The sequence below is a fragment of the Silurus aristotelis genome (genome assembly GCF_946808225.1).
Source record: "Silurus aristotelis genome assembly, chromosome: 11".
In the NCBI taxonomy this organism is placed as follows: domain Eukaryota; kingdom Metazoa; phylum Chordata; class Actinopteri; order Siluriformes; family Siluridae; genus Silurus; species Silurus aristotelis.
This window is the reverse complement of record NC_139584.1, coordinates 23,923,634-23,943,566: the sequence shown is the minus strand read 5'-3', so window position 1 is coordinate 23,943,566 and position 19,933 is coordinate 23,923,634. Positions and strand designations below refer to the sequence as shown.

The 19,933-nt window shown below is 38.5% G+C and overlaps 2 protein-coding genes across 9 annotated transcripts in view; both read right to left on the bottom strand.

The window, feature by feature from the left end:
- The window catches only part of acot7 (acyl-CoA thioesterase 7), a 71,054-nt gene extending 55,942 nt beyond the window's left edge, over nucleotides 1-15,112 (bottom strand). For 2 of the 7 annotated variants that reach the window (XM_083554693.1, XM_083554699.1), the window contains exons 1-3: nucleotides 14,982-15,095; nucleotides 10,272-10,389; nucleotides 6,734-6,890 (exon numbers count right to left, since the gene is read on the bottom strand). In XM_083554693.1, the coding sequence (XP_083410819.1) occupies nucleotides 6,734-6,890; nucleotides 10,272-10,389; nucleotides 14,982-15,058 (352 nt within the window). In that variant the 5' untranslated portion in view covers nucleotides 15,059-15,095. Of the gene's footprint in view, nucleotides 1-6,733; nucleotides 6,891-10,271; nucleotides 10,390-11,156; nucleotides 11,301-14,056; nucleotides 14,256-14,981 lie in introns of those variants that run through there. The other 5 variants (XM_083554696.1, XM_083554698.1, XM_083554694.1 and 2 more) reach the window with 4 other exon arrangements.
- Nucleotides 15,113-18,418: 3,306 nt separating this feature from the next.
- Nucleotides 18,419-19,672, bottom strand: LOC310733851 (transcription factor HES-2-like). 2 transcript variants are annotated; one of them, XM_083555283.1, is made up of 3 exons: nucleotides 19,295-19,672; nucleotides 19,114-19,201; nucleotides 18,419-18,993 (listed from the first exon to the last, which is right to left on the bottom strand). In XM_083555283.1, the coding sequence occupies exons 1-3, from the start codon at nucleotides 19,469-19,471 to the stop codon at nucleotides 18,671-18,673; spliced, it is 588 nt and encodes a 195-aa protein (XP_083411409.1). In that variant the 5' UTR covers nucleotides 19,472-19,672; the 3' UTR covers nucleotides 18,419-18,670. The 2 variants fall into 2 exon arrangements, with proteins under 2 accessions (XP_083411409.1, XP_083411408.1); XM_083555282.1 differs by having other exon boundaries at nucleotides 19,114-19,672.
- Between the last annotated feature and the right edge of the window lie 261 nt (nucleotides 19,673-19,933).

The window sequence follows — 19,933 nt, the reverse complement described above, 5'->3', positions numbered from 1 at the left end:
AGAGAGAGAGAGAGAGAGAGAGAGAGAGAGAGAGAGAGAGAGAGAGAGAGAAAAATACAATTAGAACAGCTGACTTATGGTGGTTTGTGTGACAATGTCTGAGAGTTAGCAAATGGGTTCTGAAAAGTGGTAATTCGACTGTATTTTATGCTCTGTCCAGATGTTGTAAACTGCTGAAGTGCATATCCGTTGCTGGAATTTTCACCATATCTCTGGTTTAACTGTTCACATGTTCATTTCTGTAAAAATAATAATATTAACAATAATCATAATAATAATAGGTATTTTTATTAAGAATAGAAAATATGACTTTTTTGTTTATGTTTTCCACCAGTTTCACTAATAGATTGTTAACGCTAACTTTCAATAAACTATAGTATAAAGTTCTGGTTCTACTATGCCAATATATTGTACTATAGCAGTAAATTGTTCTGTACTATAACAGCTGATTGTACTATACTGGGATTTTTTACTAAAACGGTAGTGGGGGGAGTGGTAGCTCAGTGGTTAAGGCTCTGGGTTTCTGATCGTCAGGTCGGGGGTTCAGGAGCCCCGGTATCGCCAAACCGACACTCTTAAGGCCCTTAACCCTGACCCTGCGCTCTGACCCCAGCTTCTGACCAAGCTGGGATATGCGAAAAAAAGAATTTCACTGTGCTGTAATGTATATGTGACAAATAAAGGCTATTCTATTCTAGAGCACTAGACTACTGAATTGTAACAGTTGAATGCACTATAGTAGTATATTGTACTGTACTACTACAGTAGACTTTACAATAGTGGGATTTTATACTATAGAGATATACGTAGATTGTACTGTACTATAACAATAGATTGTACTACAACAGCTGATTGTACTATAAAGGTATACTGTACTGCATTTTAACAGTTGTTTGTTCTACAGTGGTATATTGTAATGTGCTATAACAGCAGATTATACTACAGTTGTATTTTGTACTATAGTAAACCATAGCAGTATAGTCTACTATACTATATATGTATTGTACTACAGCATAAGAAATAAAACATTTTTAATCAATGAACTGTATATATAATAGTTAGATGCTACTAATTATAAAATTTTATGTAAATATAAATAAGCAAAAAAATCTATTAAACTATTTTTATATATTTTGTTTGCACTTATATTACAAAGAGAAAAATGTTTGCTGAGACACACACACACACACACACACACACATACATATATACTGAACCAAAACGCAGCCCTTTTGTTTTTGCCCCCATTTTTCATGAGCTGAACTCAAAGATCTAAGACTTTTTCTATGGACACAAGAGGCCATTTTCTCTCAAATATTGTTCACAAATATAGCTAAATCTGTGTTAGTGAGCACTTTTCCTTTGCCAAAATAATCCATCCACAATCATATCAAGATGCTGATTAGACAGCATGATTATTGCACAGGTGTGCATCAGGCTGGCCACAATAAAAGGCCACTCTAAAATGTGCAGTTTTATCACACAGCACAATGCCACAGATGTCGCGGGTTTTGAGGGAATTGAATGTTAATTTCTCTACCATAAGCCGTCTCCAAAAAGAGTTTCAGAGAATTTGGCAGCATCCAACTGCCCTCACAACCGCAGACCACGTGTAACCACACCAGCCCAGGACCTCCACATCCAGCATCTTCACCTCCAAGATTGTCTAAGATCAGCCACCCGAACAGCTGCTGCAACAATCGGTTTGCATAACCAAAGAATTTCTGCTCAAACTGTCAAAAACCGTCATCCTCATCGGGGTCTCGACCTGACAGCAGTTCGTCGTCGTAAGTTTAGTGGGCAATTGCTCACATTCGAAGGTGTCTGGCACTTTGGAGAAATGTTCTCTTCACGGATGAATCCCGGCACATGGAAAAACACGTAAGGCAAATTGTGTCACACCAGATCCTGACTGGTTTTCGGACCCCCCGGACCCCCAATACAGTAAAACTGCACATTTTAGAGTGGCCTTTTATTGTGGCCAGACTAAAGTACACCTGTGCAATAATCATGCTGTCTAATCAGCATCTTGATCTGCCACACCTGTGAGGTGGATGGATTATCTCAGCAAAGGAGAAGTGCTCACTAACACAGATTTAGACAGATTTGTGAACAATATTTGAGATAAATAGTCCTTTTGTGTTCATAGAAAAATTCTTCGATCTTTAAGTTCAGCTCATTAAAAATGCAAAAACAAAAACAAGTGTTGCGACATATATATATACGTATATTATATATATATATATATATATACACACACACACATACACACTTAACAACTAGAAATTCGTACATCATGTGTGGTGTGGTGTGAGCATGTTTTCGCTCTTTTGACAATGTGAGGACTTTTTGCTATTCCCAAGAGAATGTTTAACTAAACTTTATGACTAAAAATATTTCATCTGGTTACTGACATGGAAGTAATTAGGGGTGTGTCTGTGTGTGTGTGTGTGTGTGTGTGTGTGTGTGTGTGTGTGTGTGTTTTAAATAAGGGAAGGATGAAGACTAGCCTGCGGCCCCAATCATCACAGCCCCTGCGTTCAGAAGCAGGAGACCCCTGAGGAGTGTGAGTAAGACAAGACAGACTAGATTGGCTCTGACTGTGTGTGTGTGTGTGTGTGTGTGTGTGTGTGTGTGTGTGTGTGTGTGTGTGTGTGTCTATAAACCATGTGATGGCCCTAAGCCCAACCAAAACTCGGTGCTCTCTGATCACACACACATACACAAAGCATGTAGAAACTTAATTATTTTCCCCTAGCAATCATGTTTTTTTTTATTTTCCTCCATTATTATTATTAGCAGAATGGCTCTTATATCTTATATCTTATATCAGGGGTCACCAACCTTTTTGACACTGAGAGCTACTTCTTAGATACCGATGAATGTGAAGGGCTACCAGTTTAATACACACCATGTTAGTGACCCCTGTCTTAGAGTATTATAGAATCTGTATAGCATTTGTAAACTCTGCATCTATGTTCAAGCTTTGAGCAAACACACATATCCTGAGAGATAATTAATTTTATTCTGAGAGAGCACAGGCCTCGACATTTGCAGGTGCTGTTGCCTGTGTAGCTGTGGTCTGTGAAAGCGGGTGAAGCGTGACACTAAGCTGACATGACAGAGGCACATAATGTCTGCTCCTGTTCCTCATGCTCGCCCTCTGGCACAGCAGGCAAACGAAAGGGGCAATACCAACATGAGCCGTGACCACCCAGTAACACAGTAGAAACAGTATGGTGTTATTTCAGGATAGGAAGTCTGAGACTTGTTCTGCCAATATTATTTCTTTTTGAAATCCTGGCATGGATTTTGTTAGTCGAAATATAAAAAAAAACATTTAATTAACAAACAAGATTATTTACAACTTCCTGTCGTCCATTATGTCCCAGAAAGGTAGTGCATGATTGTTAACACCAATGTTGAATGTTATACTCAACAACCATTCATCAAGTAAATTAGAGGTGTGGGTGTGGTTTAAAAATGACCTACACCACTCAAGCAGAAGCAACAGCGCATGCTGCTGAATCAGGATGAACAAATCTAACAAAGAGAATGATCACTAGCATTCTTTGGCTCAGTAGGCTCAAAGTGTGAACCTACAGTAGAATTGTGATTAAGGAATCTGGGAGTGATAAAAGTTTTTGTCTTTTTAATGTATATCCAACCAAATCATGTAAGATGAACTTGCCCCCCCCAAAAAAGCCCTAACACAATGTTTCTCAATCCTGGTCTAAACTTGGGACTTAAAGCACTTTAAGTAGTGGAAAAACTATTAATCACTGTCTGGCAGGCCTGACGGAAAGCCCTTCTCATGGGAGATTTATTCCAGTGTTGCTAAACGCCTGTCAAATAATGTCAAAATACAGCTCTAACAGCCAACATGACAATGTCCTTGATACTCTTTATGCAAACTCAAGACATGTGCTGACTTTGTGGTGTATATCAACAGGGTGAAAAAGCTGTTTGAAAAATATAAGTAAATGAGCTTGTTATTATTCTTATATGTCACTGTGCTTGTCTTTGTTCCTGTTACTTCCTCACCAGAACGCATCCTCAGATCATGTGTTCATGTCTGTCTGCCTCTGCGGATCCCTTCCATCGACTCGGCATCTCACCTCTCCCTAGCTCGTCCCTGCTTCCTTGACAACTCGGTTGCTGTGGTAACACCATGCACCTTGGGGATACCTCTTTTGTTTTGGCTTAATGTGTTATCTGCCATCCCTTTTTATTTCCTGCCATTTATCACTGATTCATTATCTCGCTCAAAGAAGTATCTCTTCAGGTAAGAATTTGTCATTTCTGGGACAGCTTGCCCTGTTTTTAGGCTTTGAATAGTGCTATGTTTAGGACAGTAATAGATTCAGGATGGAAAGGAGAGAGAGAAAAAAAAAAGACGTGTGATCTGGCTTTGTGGAGAAATCTATATTTATAATGCTTTAGCACCATCTTGAGCTGGGGCCTACACCGGGACCGATAGTTCTTTGTGTTTAATCATGTTTCAGTCCACGTTTTTATATCAGTTCCTTCTGTATTCAACTAAGCACATGTTCGGTCAAATCATTCTGCGTTATTCTGCTCAAGAAGGTGAAACTTTGGACAGTTATTACAGCTGTAGAATATATTTTTATATTGCAAAAAGGACCAGTGTGATTTCATCTCTCGTTTTTTTGGCACACTGAACAAGATCACAAATAAAATACTGGTCCTGTTGAGTAGCAGACTGTTCACACAATCAGAAGAGCCTATAACATTAAACCCGCAACAAAAAATTTTTATTACACTCTACGTACATTATGACCAGGGGTTTAACAACACGCTCAAATGAATTCGATTCGACTGACAATTTAGAACACAATTTTTTAAGCAAGAAAAAATATTTAAAATATTTTTTTCCGATGTGCATTTCGTCAGTATAAAAATTCATTCCTTTCTATTTGTATTGATTTATAATAAATATATAACAGAGCCTTAATATTGTCAAGAAATTGTACTACAAGTTTAACATATCTTAAAAAAATATTCAATCATTACAGATTCATTCCCACAAAGGTTTTAGGCAATAAACAAAGTTTTGATCTGAGGAAAAAAACTAAAATAAGAGCCCCATAGCAGCATTTGGGAAAAAGAAACGGGTTAAAATGTCCGACATCTACAGACTCTTTATTATGCACTAGACTGCAGTGGAGTGAAGCTAGTGTTGTTTGAAAGGTTAAAAAATACATATTTTTACTGATTGTAACAGTACAATCTATATAATTTGTGTCAGCTCTTTTTAATCCTGAGCTTTCAGTCACTTTAAATTGGTGTAGGTTCTCCACCAAACCAACATTACACAGATTGGAACCCATGGCATTCGAACAGTGTAACTGCATTTGATGCATATTTACTGGAATGCTGATTTCCACAATGTGAACCATTTCCACGACGAACACAGAGGTAGACCTGAATCACAATGAATGAGGTAATGCTTAGGTGATCTTACCTGATGTCAACCTGAGGTAATAAACATTATAAACTGTCTATTATTAAGTTTTGTTTAGGTTTCGCTATTACCAATACCAAGTTTGGAGCTGATCTGTAAGGTTCACATTATCTTATGTCGGTCTCCTGATGGTGGCTTTCGGATGAGGAGCGTTGCAGCAATTTCTGACAACCGTATTTCAAGTATAAGATCTGGAAACATTTCCTGTCTCCATTAGACTCCCATGACATCCTTTCTATCCCATGCGACAGTCCACATGACGTATTTTCCTAAAAACTATGATTCACCCGCCTCATTAAAAATTATAAAACACTCCAACAGAAATTAATTCAAACCAGACTTGGCTGAAGTTTATAAAAAAGAAAGAAAAACCTCCACAAAGGCTTTTGTAAGCCTCTAAACAACTAAACAGTGTGTTAAGGCATGCAGCTGCCTTCAGCTATACTTATCTTGTAAATCCATAAAGCAAACCACACTACTAGAGGCTGAAAATGCAGATATCATCTTATTCAACAGCTTCTTGTTACATGATTTATGTCAAGCAAACAACACAACACTGTCAAACAATTAAGGAGTGGATTAACTCATTTTTAAGGTTCAGAAAACTATGCAATTACGTCTCCGACCGTGCTGCCGTTTAAAAACATATGGATAAGAGAGTGACACAGTGCAACCTTCATGTCAGTCTGGTGTATAAAACTGCATACATTCTACAGCTGATAAAACTTTTACTTTTGTTTAATTGGGCAGATCCATTTTTAGACTTTGAGAAGATTTGTCCTTGACAATCAACGTAAAAGCTGGAGGAAAGCGTTTGCAACATTGGGAAACTTACCGTACTTATGCACTTATGCTGTTGCGAGCATTTTTTCGAATATCTGATGAGCGATAATAAACAGTCATACATACTGTTAAATAATACAGTAGGTGTAAGAAAGCCTGTCCCTTTAATTAAATATTTATGCAGTATGGTCTAAACGAATATGCAGAAATGCTTTTCGTATTACATTTTTTCATGCAAAATTTTTCGAGTGACCAGTCGAATATAAGAAATATTGACATGAATTTCTCAATTTCTTATTATTTGGTGTGTCACCATTGTGGTTTAAAGACTGCGTACATTCCACACGTTTATATAAAAACTGATGTTTCGTGTTATCCTTGCATGCAAGTAATAATCCTTCATGCACAGTGGCCTTTAACAGGTTTTCAGAGACTTGTTTAGGATCCTGCTGAATATCCACTAACCTGAAAGTATGTCTTCAGACACCACGTTGACCTGCACCTCTACAGAGTGTTTGGAGGTGTACGTGATCTCAGCGCTCACGTGGGCCACCTGGCCAATGAGCATGGGGTACAGGAAATCGGTGCGCTCCACCCGTGCCAGGGCTGCGACGCAACGGTCCTGTAAGCCAAAAGAAAGCAGCCTTTTCAGGTTACTATATTTTCATTTCCTTGGCTATATTCTTCTCTTGAACTAGTTGCTCCTTTTAAAATTAGCAATTAATCTTTAGATTTAATAGACAACTCAGAACGTCTACAGTTACGTATGTATTCCTAGAGCTGCTTCATGTACTTCAAGATCTGTTCTCATATCTGAGTATTTATTGTTGTTTAAAATTGTTACATATTTTATATAGAGTGCTTCTCAAAGGGCACATTTTTTAGCCTTCTGAAAGACTTGAAGAAAAACTTCAAGCTAGAATATTTTTGCATATCTGCTGCCCTCTAGTGGATAAAATAAAAAAATGTTACTGAAAACAAATGGTCAAATTCTCTGAGAAAAGATTTACGCTTACTCTTTATATAATATAATCTTATTTTTATATTTTGCATTTCATAATACCTTATAAAGACATGTACATTTTAACCATAAACATCATGTAACTTTTATGTAACATCATACTTTTCCTCTGTGTTTGTGGGCTGGAAATGTGAGAAAGAACAAATAATCAAGCTGTTTATCCAAATACGTTTTCTTTTTTTTTTTTTCTTTTTACTACTAACCTAAAACTAGTACCTTCAGGCTGATGTGGGCAAAATCAATTTGTATCAAGTGTATAAACAAAATGATAAATAAGCAGGGTGCGTATTTCTCTACTCAGAACTTTGTACTAAGAAGAATATGCTTCTAAATATCACCCCAAACAAATGTGACATTCCACTCACTAAATAATTTGTATTAATTCAAACATAAACACAAAGACTATAATGCTTTGTGAGTTTCACCTCTAACATTCAATATGGAAAGAATAACATTTAAAGTGCAACTGACATTTTAAAGGTTAAAAAAAAAAGGTGGAAAAACAGGATAGAACAGAATTTCTTTACTGTATACAAAAATACTGGAAAAACAATCTATTCAGTCACTTCTGATGAACGGCGTTCATGTTCACACGTTTAAACGTTATCGAGGAATAAATGAGACGAGCGGATTTATAGGAGAAAAACAGTGGCAGGATTACTGAAGATCAGGAGGGCCTGAAGTGAAGTAGAGCGATGAGTAAACAAAAGGCTTACACTGGAGACACGCATATACACACACACACACACACACACACACACACACCCATACAGTACATCTCATAATGATCATTTATTAGCCTCGTATCTGCATATGTTAGATTTGCATTAGGGGGGGGGTTTATCATTTAGCATTTTATCACTTAAACAGATTTGACAGCACTTGATAATGTAAAAGTAGCAGAAGTATACCGTAATTTCCGGACTATAAAGCGCACCCATATATAAGCCACACCCACTGAATTTTACAAATATTTTTATTTTTAACATAAATAAGCTGCACCTGTCTATAAGCTGCAGTCTACACTAATGTACTTTACACAGGCTTTAATGAAAGACACGTTACACACGGTGTAACGGGTGAAATATGTTGCGCTTCCTTTAGGAGCAGAGCGGTATTTTGGGAAAAGACCGGCACAGCATTTTTCTGGTATTACTGCCTGTGTTCAAGACGAGAATTATGTCCTTATTATTTCCTGATGCTCATTTCTTTGACTAACCCGTAACGCTGTTGCTAAGAAAAATAAAAAAGCATGAGTTTTGGAAAGCTGTCTGTGCTTATATGATTTCTGTTGCAACTGGAGTTAGCGAGCTCTCCCTTTACCCAGACTCAACGCGTTACAACGGCTTGTATCTAAACAGTAGCCTACCAAGAAAGTCATTGTTCACTGTCTTCCTCCTTTCTTTCACAACTATTTCTCTCGGGAGTTTATCTTTTGGCATCGTCGTTCGTTTTAAAAAAAAAGTTTTTTCTCCCGATGCTGTGCAGCTCAGAACACAGGTGAGGTGCGTATTTTCGTTTCCGTTCGGAAATTTCATTGGTCTAATGAAATTTGTAAGTTTGTAAACCCGGGTTTGTAAAGTTTGTAAAACCGGGAAAAACCCAGGAAAAATCCATAAATTAGCCGCTTCGTTGTTTAAGCCGCGGGGTTCAAAACGTGGGAAAAAAGTAGCGGCTTATAGTCCAAGAAATACAGTACACATAACATATATCTTATATGTATTATTATTATTATTATTATTATTATTATTATCAATAATAATAATAATAACTATGTGTCTGGAATTATCCAGATGTGCCTTTTAAACATGGGAAACTTTTGTAGATTGTATCTAGAAAAAGGTTTCTAGATACAATCTACACAACACATAAACACAGATCGCATCTTATCCCTAAAAACCACAAACACACAACAGTGACAAACGTCTTACTGGAGATAAACTGACGTCTTGCAGTGTTTGATCACCCCGTAAATCTAAAAGGGATTTTCACCGACTCACTTTGCTGTTGACTCACACCAGCAGTATCCGTGTGATGTTATTATTATTTGAAAGGAAGCGTTAATGCAGCAAAAGTATTACAATATTTGAATTGAGTACTTTCTCAATCTTGACTGGTGTCTCGGCTGATATCAGACAAATATATTAATACTGCAAAGTAACTCTGCGTGGTGAAAAGCAGTCCTGTTCATGAAGTCGATGTAGCTGATTTGTTCTGTATGGTTCTCTGTCCTAATTCATAAAAATCGAGATTCCATGCATCGCTGATTGGGATCATTTCACGTATCTTCTTAGTTCGGCTGACTGGTTTTTACTGTCAATTAATTTTCTTTCGGCTTCTCTCGTTAGGGGGCGCCACAGCGGATCCTCCGCAAGTTTGGTTTGGCACATGTTTTTACGCTGGATGCCCTTCCTAACGCAACCCTCCCCATTTATCCGGGCTCGGGACCGGCACTAAGAGTGTCTGGGGATGGTTCCCTGACCGGGGATCGAACCCGGGCCGCAGCGGTGAGAGCGCCGCATCCTAAATACTAGACCACCATTTCTACTGTCCGTTAGAAGGATAAATGTGAAAAATGCTGATTTCCTTTAAAAAAAAAACTTTCGCCTAAGTTTTGTTTGGCTTTAGAATTTATCTAGCTGTGGTTTTAATCCATTAATGCAACACTCACACATTATTTTAAGGAAAAAGCAGGTATTTGTTTTTAAATTTACAAAGCTACATCCTAAAAAACTATCAGCGTTCCAAACCACAACAATCTGTAACTGTTAAAACAAAATTAAACTTGTACTTTTCATCATCAACTTCATTGGGAACAGTTGCTGCAAGTCAATACTGTTCTTCTGATTGCTTGCCATTGGCACAAAGGATCACTGAATAGTTTGCTGAGGATGAAAATGAAGTAAACACTATGTGATGGCCTTCGTCTTCACGGCCTTCACTAGTTTCGCTGCTCAAAATGTGCATGGAACCATAACTCACCCCAGTTTGCGTGTTACAGTGGCGAGTTCCTATAATGCACCCAGCTTCCTCGATCATCTTCAAGACTGTCCCACCATGGACGTTTCCCACGATGTTGGCATCGTCTGGTCGCATAATTCTGTGTCACAAACAAAACCAATTGTTTTAATGTGTAATACCTGGATATGAGTCAGCAACATCCATCATGCCACATTTTGGAGTTTCAGGAAGATGAGTCACTACAATATAGTTTGTCTATTAAACGGACTGTTAAAGCCCGGGCACACTGTAGACACTGGAGTGGTTTAAGAGATGACAAATATAAAAATCATCCATATCAATTAACTGCTTTTTACACAAGCGTGCCTGTGGTGGGGTCACGTTATTATAGACTGTATAAGTACAGCAGGTTTAAAGTGTAATGTATAAGCCAATATAAAACCACTAACACAAAGAAACAATATTGAACGTAGCTATGTGCCTCCAGGTTGCCCAAACTAGAATCTATGTTATCTGATGACACAATCATCCGACATCCTTAACCGGTTTGTGCGGACGTTAATCAGACGATGCTGTCAGAAAATACTAATCGCTAACATTCCTAACCACTAAATTGTTTCTCTCAAGCATTGATACACCATTATACACCATTTGTACTTTTGGTGTGCACCTTCGACGTATTAAGATTGATTTATTGTTCCTTCAACATGAAATAACTAGAAGATACAAAAATTGTTTTTTGCTGAGTGGGACATTTTATAGCCCATTGCATCAGTAAGCTCCTTGAAAATCAAAGTGACTTCATTAAGCCTTGATATGAGACACAGCATATGACTGAAAATGCATTACGATAGAATACGATACAACGATAAGCTCTAGTTAAACAGAAGTTGAATGTGTAACTACCTGGTAAGCTGAATTTGAGCCATTTCTGCTCCCAATTAAACTCCTGCGTGACAAATCGGAGACAGGCAGAGTGCGTTTCAAAGCCGAAACAGAAATTAAACCAAGCCTTTCATTCATCACTGTTTATACTACACGTTATGATGTCGTCACTTTCTCCACCAGTAACATGGTTCTCTTGCAGACTGGCCCTGCCCTCACTCAGACCATGTGGTTCTGGGCCAATGAGAGTTAACCCGGCAATTTGCACATCTGTGGTGAAGTTTTGAGCAAGTGCACATTCACAGGAAATGTTTGACGAAAAAACGGCTTGACTGGTTTGCACATGTCAACTTTTAATTAGAAAAGTGGAGGAGAACTCATTTCCTTAACCGCGATCCGCAAATGAAAAACGACTTAAAAGTAGTGTTAACTATAATTATGCAATCATAAGGGGGGGATAAGGGGGGGGGACACCTGATTATGCAATCATCAAGGGGGGACCCCCCACATGAACGACTCCACTTGCATCACGAAATTAAAACTAATTCTAGCAACACAGTGTTTCACATGATCTATCATGTAATGCTGATCTGATGACATTAGATGTGGCACAGAGTCTGGTGTCTGTTTTTGTGTTTTCTGCACAATTACTACATCCAATTTATTAATTAACACTCATTTGACTCATGTTCATGCACAACTCACCAGCAACCTTAAATAGGCTTCTAGAAAGACCATTTTCTAATCTGACCAGTGGAAGGAGTTACCTCATGACAGATGGCCAAAGACAGTTTATCATCATCGTGAAATCTTCCATCTTTATCTCTATTTATCACAAATGACTAGTCAACATGACCCTAGACGCTGTGTATAATCTGTCTGAAATACATCCATATAGCACACGCGAGTCATATTCTAAAACAAAATAGAAACCATAAGCTGTAAATTTTACCATATTCCAACCTGAGTAGCGTAAAGCGCAGAAACCAGGGGACTTCTGTCAGTATAATCCGACTCTTTAGCATTTTCCCGAAGAGTTCGAGCAAAACGAACACATCTCACAGCTTAACCAGTGCATTAAAAACACTCAGCATATCTTTTTGACGTCATCCCTTCTATCCATAATATTAAGTGGACTGAGTATCCATGCAACAGCTGCAACTGCAGAAAATGTCTGCAACCCAGATCAATATTGTCTTTGCAGTTTTCCCTTGTATACAATTAAAAGATGAAAAAGAAGTCACTGTTTAGAGTAGAGTCCATACAATGTATTAAGTTCATCCACACAGAAAGAACATTAGCCTCGATTAATGCAGAATTTATTCAAAAAAGATACATGATTGGAGTATCTAGTTAAATCTAGCAGGAGGTTTAGCACAATTGCGCTCATTTTTCAAACCGGATATTAGTTAGTTAGTTTGGAAATACATTTGTAGCTAAGAAGATGTCGAGAAATTGAGCAAATAAATGCGCAGTGTGGCTCGATTATGTGAAAATGTATTGTTAATGTTGTAGGATTGATTTATTTAAACTGCATGCACAATTTTACCGAACAATTTTTCAAAACTTTCACATTAAAAACCATTCCATTTAAAAATGAATGAATAATGCTGACCTATAAAAATTGAGGTTTTGGTGTGTGTCTGTGGGAACCAACAGACTCCAATGACCTTACTGACCTCTGTCCCTTTTAGTCATGTTATTACTTCATCTTGGCTACATTTTTTGGCAGTTATCAAATCGTCATTTCTTGAAACTTGTGAACATCTGGCTGGTGTTAAATTAGTACTTGGGTATAGTTTTTCCAAAAGCTTTAGTACATGATCAAGTTTGAAAAACTTGTATAAATGTAAACGAAGACTGTTGTACTAGTAAGTGAAGAATTTAATCTTTTCAAAAGATCAAAGAGACATGGTTACATTTTCACGTCTGATTGCACAATTTGCAAATATCCACTAACCAAGAGCCCTGTCACTTTACCAGGAAAATATATATGTTTTTTAATGTTATGTACATAAGTACTATGCACAGTATGTTTAATTCGAGAAGTTCTGTGATGTTAGTTCACCGTATGACAGTCATAAAGTCACATCCTCCGGAAGAACAGTTGCCTACAATCTGGAAATGGGCGGATTATTAAAACCAATGTGTTTCTAATGCTGTGGGAGTGGGCATTGGTAATTAAGGCATTGGACCACGGATCAGAAGGTCATGAGTTAAAATCCCAGCCTCACTAAGCTCCCACAAATGGGCCCCTGAGCAAGACCCTTAACCACTCTGTTGTTTAGGTGTATGAATGAAACAGATGTAAGTCGCTCTTGATAAGGGTGTCTGCCAAATGCTATAAATGTCTAATGCAGAGGCTCTTTATCTCGTAGACCATGACCATGGACATAACATAAAGGTCAATAGTTCATATTGTCTGTTAGTCCAAAACTCAAGCAATAAACATTGAAATAATGCAGATTAACATTCCAGTTATGTGTGTTGTCAAGTGTGCAGAATGAAAAGGGCGGACTGGAAGAACCCATGGATGGTTTTGGAGATTGGAGGTTCTAATTTTAGGCTTGTATAGGTTCAAGTTTACCTTCTATGACAGACAGACAGACATGGTCTAGATGTAGGTATTAGGGTCTAGGCCAGGAGTGTCCGATTCTTTTTTTTCTACAAAAGGCTGGTTTGATGTAGGTTTTCAATTTTATCAACTGAGGGCTGCACCTGATAGTCATTGAAAATGAAAATCAGTAGATATAAACAGATAGACTTTGGGGTGGTCTTGCTTGGTTCTGCACCCACTAAGTTCCAACTATGTCGCTTATCTCCGCATAGCCTAAGGTTTACTTCCGCATAGGAACCTGTCTCGCCTTCATGCGCTGTTTCAGGCACTTCCACCAGGTATGTGAATACGCAACTTTACATACCTAGAGGTGATAAGCGCCAGTCGCCCGGACATTATCCCTAATGGAAGACGAAGCATTTTCACGTGGACTGGCACGTGGGCTCAATCCCAAACTATTATCTATCGCCTACACACATGCACTACATAGGTTGTACCAGTCAGCAACTTTAAACCGGACATAGCGCAGTTCCGTAGGGGAATAAAACAATATTTGGGATTCCGCCGTAGATTTACGTTGCACGTAATGACGTTCTTCGTACGTCATAAATCTGTGTAATTACAATTCTCAGCCACTAGGGGAAGCAAAAAAGGAGTATGCGGAACAGCCGGTCATAACGCGCCAATTCATTCTAAAGGCCTTTTCTTAGATGTTAATGCAGTAATTATGAAATAATCCACAATGTCTTTCTTCTAGTCATATTTGATTTCTAAATTCTAACGATTTTTCCCTTTCCTAACTAAACACTATACATGAATGCGTATATATCTGTGAACATTCTGTCCTTTCCATTCTCTCAACACATCTTTACATTTACATCTTCATATCTGCTGACTAGTGTCCTGATGTAGCCCTGATGACCTCTGAATAACCTTGCAGGCTGTTTTAAAGCCAAAATACTTTCTCAGCATCACATCGTACAGCAAACAGCAGGCGTCCCAATACACCGGTATCCGATAACCAGATAACCAGATGAAGACCCGAACGCAATCCTTATTCGTGGTCATAACTATTTAAAAACAAAAATATATTATCATTAATAATATAGTTATTGTTTCAGATCAGAGTCACTCAAATATAATGCTGTCTGTTCCAAATCCCGAGGATTACCGGGGCCGCGCGCACGCATGTTGTGACGCTTTATTGTGGTCAGGATGCGGCAGAGTCGGTTTACATGACACTGAGAAAATCCATCCTGTTAGCGAGAATCACACTGTTTACATCCTACCTGCATATCTGAATGGACGGTAAGGATGATGGATCAGACATGATGGATGCTGTGTTAGCAGCTCTGCTGTCGGACATATGCCTCTCTCTTCCCAAATGACTCTGAATCACTCGGAGCACGTGGGATTCAAAAGGGGAATCGATTCACCGGATATCGTGTGCTCCTAGAGATTCACAAGAGCTAAAAGATATTATACTATAATATATATTTTTTTATACTATTAGTATTAAAGAGCTCTGGAGCTTGTTTAAGATGATAGATGTTTCCTTCATTGACACTTGGCAGCCACTTTAATAGCAGCACTTGAACACCTTCATGCAATTATTATTACACTGCAATAACAACATCTGGCAAACACCATTATCAATCATACACCTGAGCAGATGAGGGTTTAAGACCCTGCTTAACTGCCCAGCACTGGTAACTTGGTGGTGATGGGATTTGAGCTCATGACCTCCTGATCACACAGAGCAATCTATATACCAATCAGACAGTCAAACATGTGGTGAGTAAAATGTAATTTTTTCCTTAAATGGTTAACATTTCAGTTTCTAAGCAGGACATTTGTTTAAGGGCCCAGCTGTCATAACTTGTTGGTGCTGGGATTTGAACTGATGATTTCCTGATCAGAAGGCCAACACCTCCACTGAACTACTTCTGTCCAAACCAGACATTTGAATCCAAGCCAATCCAATCGGCCAGTCATCGGAAATCTGTTGGGCAAAAATGTGTCCAGGTTCTGTAAGCACATAAAATCTATAACTACATGCTCTCAAGGTCTGTGCATTATGAAATTCTTTTCTGCTCAACGTGGATTTAAAGAGTGGCTGTTTAAGTTGCCATTGCCTTCTTTTTAGCTCACATCAACGTCTGCCCACTCCCACCAAAAAACTAAATCACACATCAGCAGTTACTGAATTACTCAAACCAGCCCACATGGCCTTAACAACTATGTCATGGCAAAAGACCAAATACTGTGTCAAGACTTTATTTAAAGTACAATAAACGGAAGAATGAAAAAAAATTAAGAATACACAATGTATAAACAATATATAAATAGGTAAACAATAGGTATGTTCACAAACATAAGTCAGTAGAAGACTAAGAAAGGAATATAGTTAGTGAAATATAACATATATTGTATAATGTAAGTGACATTAGGAGGTATGTCAGTACAGTGTATAGGGTCAGTGTGTTTAGTGTGTGTAAATTAGTAAATGAGTGCTTTATTAATCTCTGCTCCCCTTTAGCAGTGTTGCTGTTATTTTTCACATACAATAACATAGATCATCACCATAAACGATAAAAAATATTCGGCCCTTGTCAAACTTGCTCAAATACGTTTTGGAGACAAGGTGAGGGAGGTGAGATTGAGATGGTTTGGACATGTGCAGAGGGTATATGGTACATGGGGTATATCGGTAGGATTATGCTGAGAATGGAGCAACCAGGAAGGAGAAAAAGAGGAAGGCCAAAGAGGAGGTTAATGGATGTGGTGAGGGAGGAGATGCAGATGGTTGTGGTGAAAGAGGCATATGTACAGGACAGGGGGGTATAGAGACGGATGATCAGCTGTGGCGAAGCTGAAAGAAGAAGAAGTCAAATTTGCTCAAATCCTTTCGCTTGCCCATTTTTCCTGCTTCCAACACATCAAAGTTGAGGACAAAATGTTCACTTGCTGCGTGATAATATCCCACCCACTAACATAAGACATAAAAATCATTGTTATTCATTTACCAATCATAATGTTATACGGTCATAATGTTATGCCTGAGCGGTGTATGTACTGTATATATAAACTGTATATATTTTCTTACTTGCTCAACGGCACCTGCACATTTTTCACTGCCCATAGTCTTTATATTCATTTGCATGTGTGCATTTCATTGCTGTGTGCCTGTACTATGGAATTAATAAAGCTGTGAAGGGTGTGTGTCATCAGCTACAATGCTGGTGGCTTTCCAGATACAGTTTGTTGTGTAAATGTCCATGATGGAGAGGAAAGAAACCCCGATAAGGTGTAAACTAAGGTATAAAATAATCCATGTAAATGAATCCGAGTCCTTGCAGAAGCGGAATAGAGTAGAAATTCATAAAAATAAACAAATTCATAAACATGAATAAACATTGCTACTTTTAACGGTTAATACATTAGTAATGTGAATGAAAAACGCTACTAGGGTTTTCTAATAGCTCTTTTAAACATTTTTCTGGGTAATAGGCTTTTTTATTAGTAATTATTTCTGCTATGATAAAGGCAGTAGACGTATTGCTCAAATGTGCATAAAAACATTCTGCCACGCGGTGGCAGCAGAGACCGTCACACTGAATCAAACCCACTTTTTTTGTTTATTTTGTTAATTTTTTGTTGTTGTTTTTTTATTTTGAATAAAGTAATAGTTAGTTATGCAAATGTGAACTCATAATGTAATGTAATGCAATGGCTTATAATCCAGCTGATAATTAAAATTTAAGTTTATACAATTGAACTATACAGATGAACTGTACACCATCACATCAGTTCTTCAGACTATATGCACCTTTACAGTTTATTTATTAGACAAGTTAAACATCTCTACTATGCTTTTTATTCAATTCCTCATTCCTCTGCTAAATGTGTTTCAAATAATTGAATAAAATAACAAAAATCTTAAGACAAATAAATAGACATAAAACATTTGGTTAGCCTATTTATTTTATTTAAAATACAGAATATTTACATAAAAGATACAAAAAATACTAATAAACGTCTCGTCAAAAAAGAGACTTTGGAGGGCAACACTACGTGTTTACAAATAAACAAAAATATATCAAACGCACGTCTCTAAGAAGGAGACTGTACAACACATCAAACGTGTTTACAAATAAACAAAAAAATAAAAATATATCAAACGCACGTCTCTAAGAAGGAGACTGTACAACACATCAAACGTGTTTACAAATAAACAAAAAAATAAAAATATATAAAACGCACGTCTCTAAGAAGGAGACTGTACAACACATCAAACGTGTTTACAAATACATAAATAAACAAATAAAACACGTCTCTAAAAGAGGAGACTGTATAACACGTCGAACGTGTTTACAAGTAAACAAAAACAAGTAAAAAAGCGCGTCTCCAAAACGGAGACTGTACAACACATCAAACGTGTTTACAATTAATCAAAAAAAAGAATGAACACGTCTCAAAAACGAGACTGAATAAAATACATCAAACGTGTTTACAAGTAAACAAGAAACAAACAAATAAATAAATAGCACGTCTCTAAAACGAGACTTGTGATTAACAGCATAAGATGCATACAGATAAAATAATCCGCAAAAACTCAGAATACTGAAGTGAAAGAACAAAATGTCTCATACTGAACAACCCGTAGGGTTTTACATAGGCGTTTTCTACAAACCCCCTTCACCCCCTTCACCCAGCGACCCCCAGCCCAAACAACCGCCTTATTCACGCGCAGGATCTCGAAGAAAACGAACCGATAAACACAAAAACGAGCGAATTTTGACAAAAAGAAACAAGAAGTATATAATACTCAGGTTAAAGAAATCGACTTGAACCAGTGGCTCAAGTCAGTGCGTTACAGCTGCAAATATTTACATCATCATCATCTTCTTCTTCCACGTTGTTTTATATTCATATACATTATATTACAGGTGTGCCGCTTTTTCCTCCTCCGCCCGCATCACCACGGCCTCCACACGTGGTGAGCCGCGACCTGGGCCGCGTCCTGCACTTTCTCCGGAGTGACGCCCGCGCGCTTTGCTCCCCGACTGACCTCGAGCGCGCGCAGCACCCGCTCGTGCGGGACTGGCTCGGTCGCGCTGAGTGCGCGAGCGCTGCACGCGCGGCACGACGGCGGTGAGCTCGAGCGCCGCTGCTGCTGCTGCTGCTGGACGAAGGCGTGCACGCGCGCGCGGCCCTCGCGGTCGAGGCTCGTGCGCGGCAGCAGAGCGGAGACCCGCTGCAGGCACGCGTCGTAGCCCTCTGTGTAATTCACTGCAGCATCTGTGGGAAGCACAGGTGATTTTATTAGGTGATTGAAACATTCATTATCAAGATGAGATATATAAAAAAAAAAAAGTATATAAAATATTTAAAAAGGAAGAAGAGAACAAGATAACGCACCACGTGTGGGAGTTTTGCGAGGCTCGGCGAGGAATTTCACCGACATTTCCAGGATGTCTGCTTTCTCCAGCTTCGAGGAGCGACAGTTCTGCAAATAGAAAAACGGAACAAACGTGAGTTTTAAGCGGAAAAAAAACGCACCGTACTCATTGAAAGTCAATGAAGATTCACTTCTACTTACATCTTTTCCCATTAGAGGAAGGATGAGGTTTTTCAGCTGGTTCAGGCAGTCGTTGATGCGCGCTCTTCTGCGCTTCTCCATCAGCGGTTTTAAAGTTTTACGCATCTCCGAGGCCTCTCTCCTCATGGCCACCGTGCTGCCACCACCTCCAGACGGGACACACACAGCCGGAGTCATTTTCGATTCTTGCAGAGGATGAGGTTTTCAGTGTTTCTCTTGCGAAGACGCGGTTTGTGACTGAGCAGGGTTCGGCGCGCGCGCTATTTATCCACGCTCACCGCGTCACGGGAACGCCCCACACAAGCCACGCGCTCAAGTTTGGAGGCGCAGAACAATAGGCTGGCGTTTTCAAAAATCTGTACACGTGATCACACTTATAAATGTTTGGTTTTTTTTGGTTTGTAGACGCTTATTTTTCTCAGTATTATTCGGTATTATTCGCTTTTGCATATTTCAAACCAGTTTCAAAACCTTTTGCATCAGAATGCATGCTTTCTCCTGACTCCAGTCTTTCATTTATTTATTTTTTTTATATACTGTATCATCTATATCTGGGAGCTTAACTAATAAACAAAGGCTATTTTACCATACCTCCAGAACTGAAATTATTGAAAACATAACATTTAATACATACGATAT

What these genes read in the sequence shown, in the direction of transcription:
- LOC310733851 (XM_083555282.1), bottom strand. Translation starts at nt 19,471, where the DNA reads ATGACTCCGGCTGTGTGTGTCCCGTCTGGAGGTGGTGGCAGCACGGTG. An exon ending in TCGCAAAACTCCCACACGTG is followed by an intron (nt 18,994 to 19,113) that starts GTGCGTTATCTT and finishes TGCTTCCCACAG; the next exon opens with ATGCTGCAGTGAATTACACA.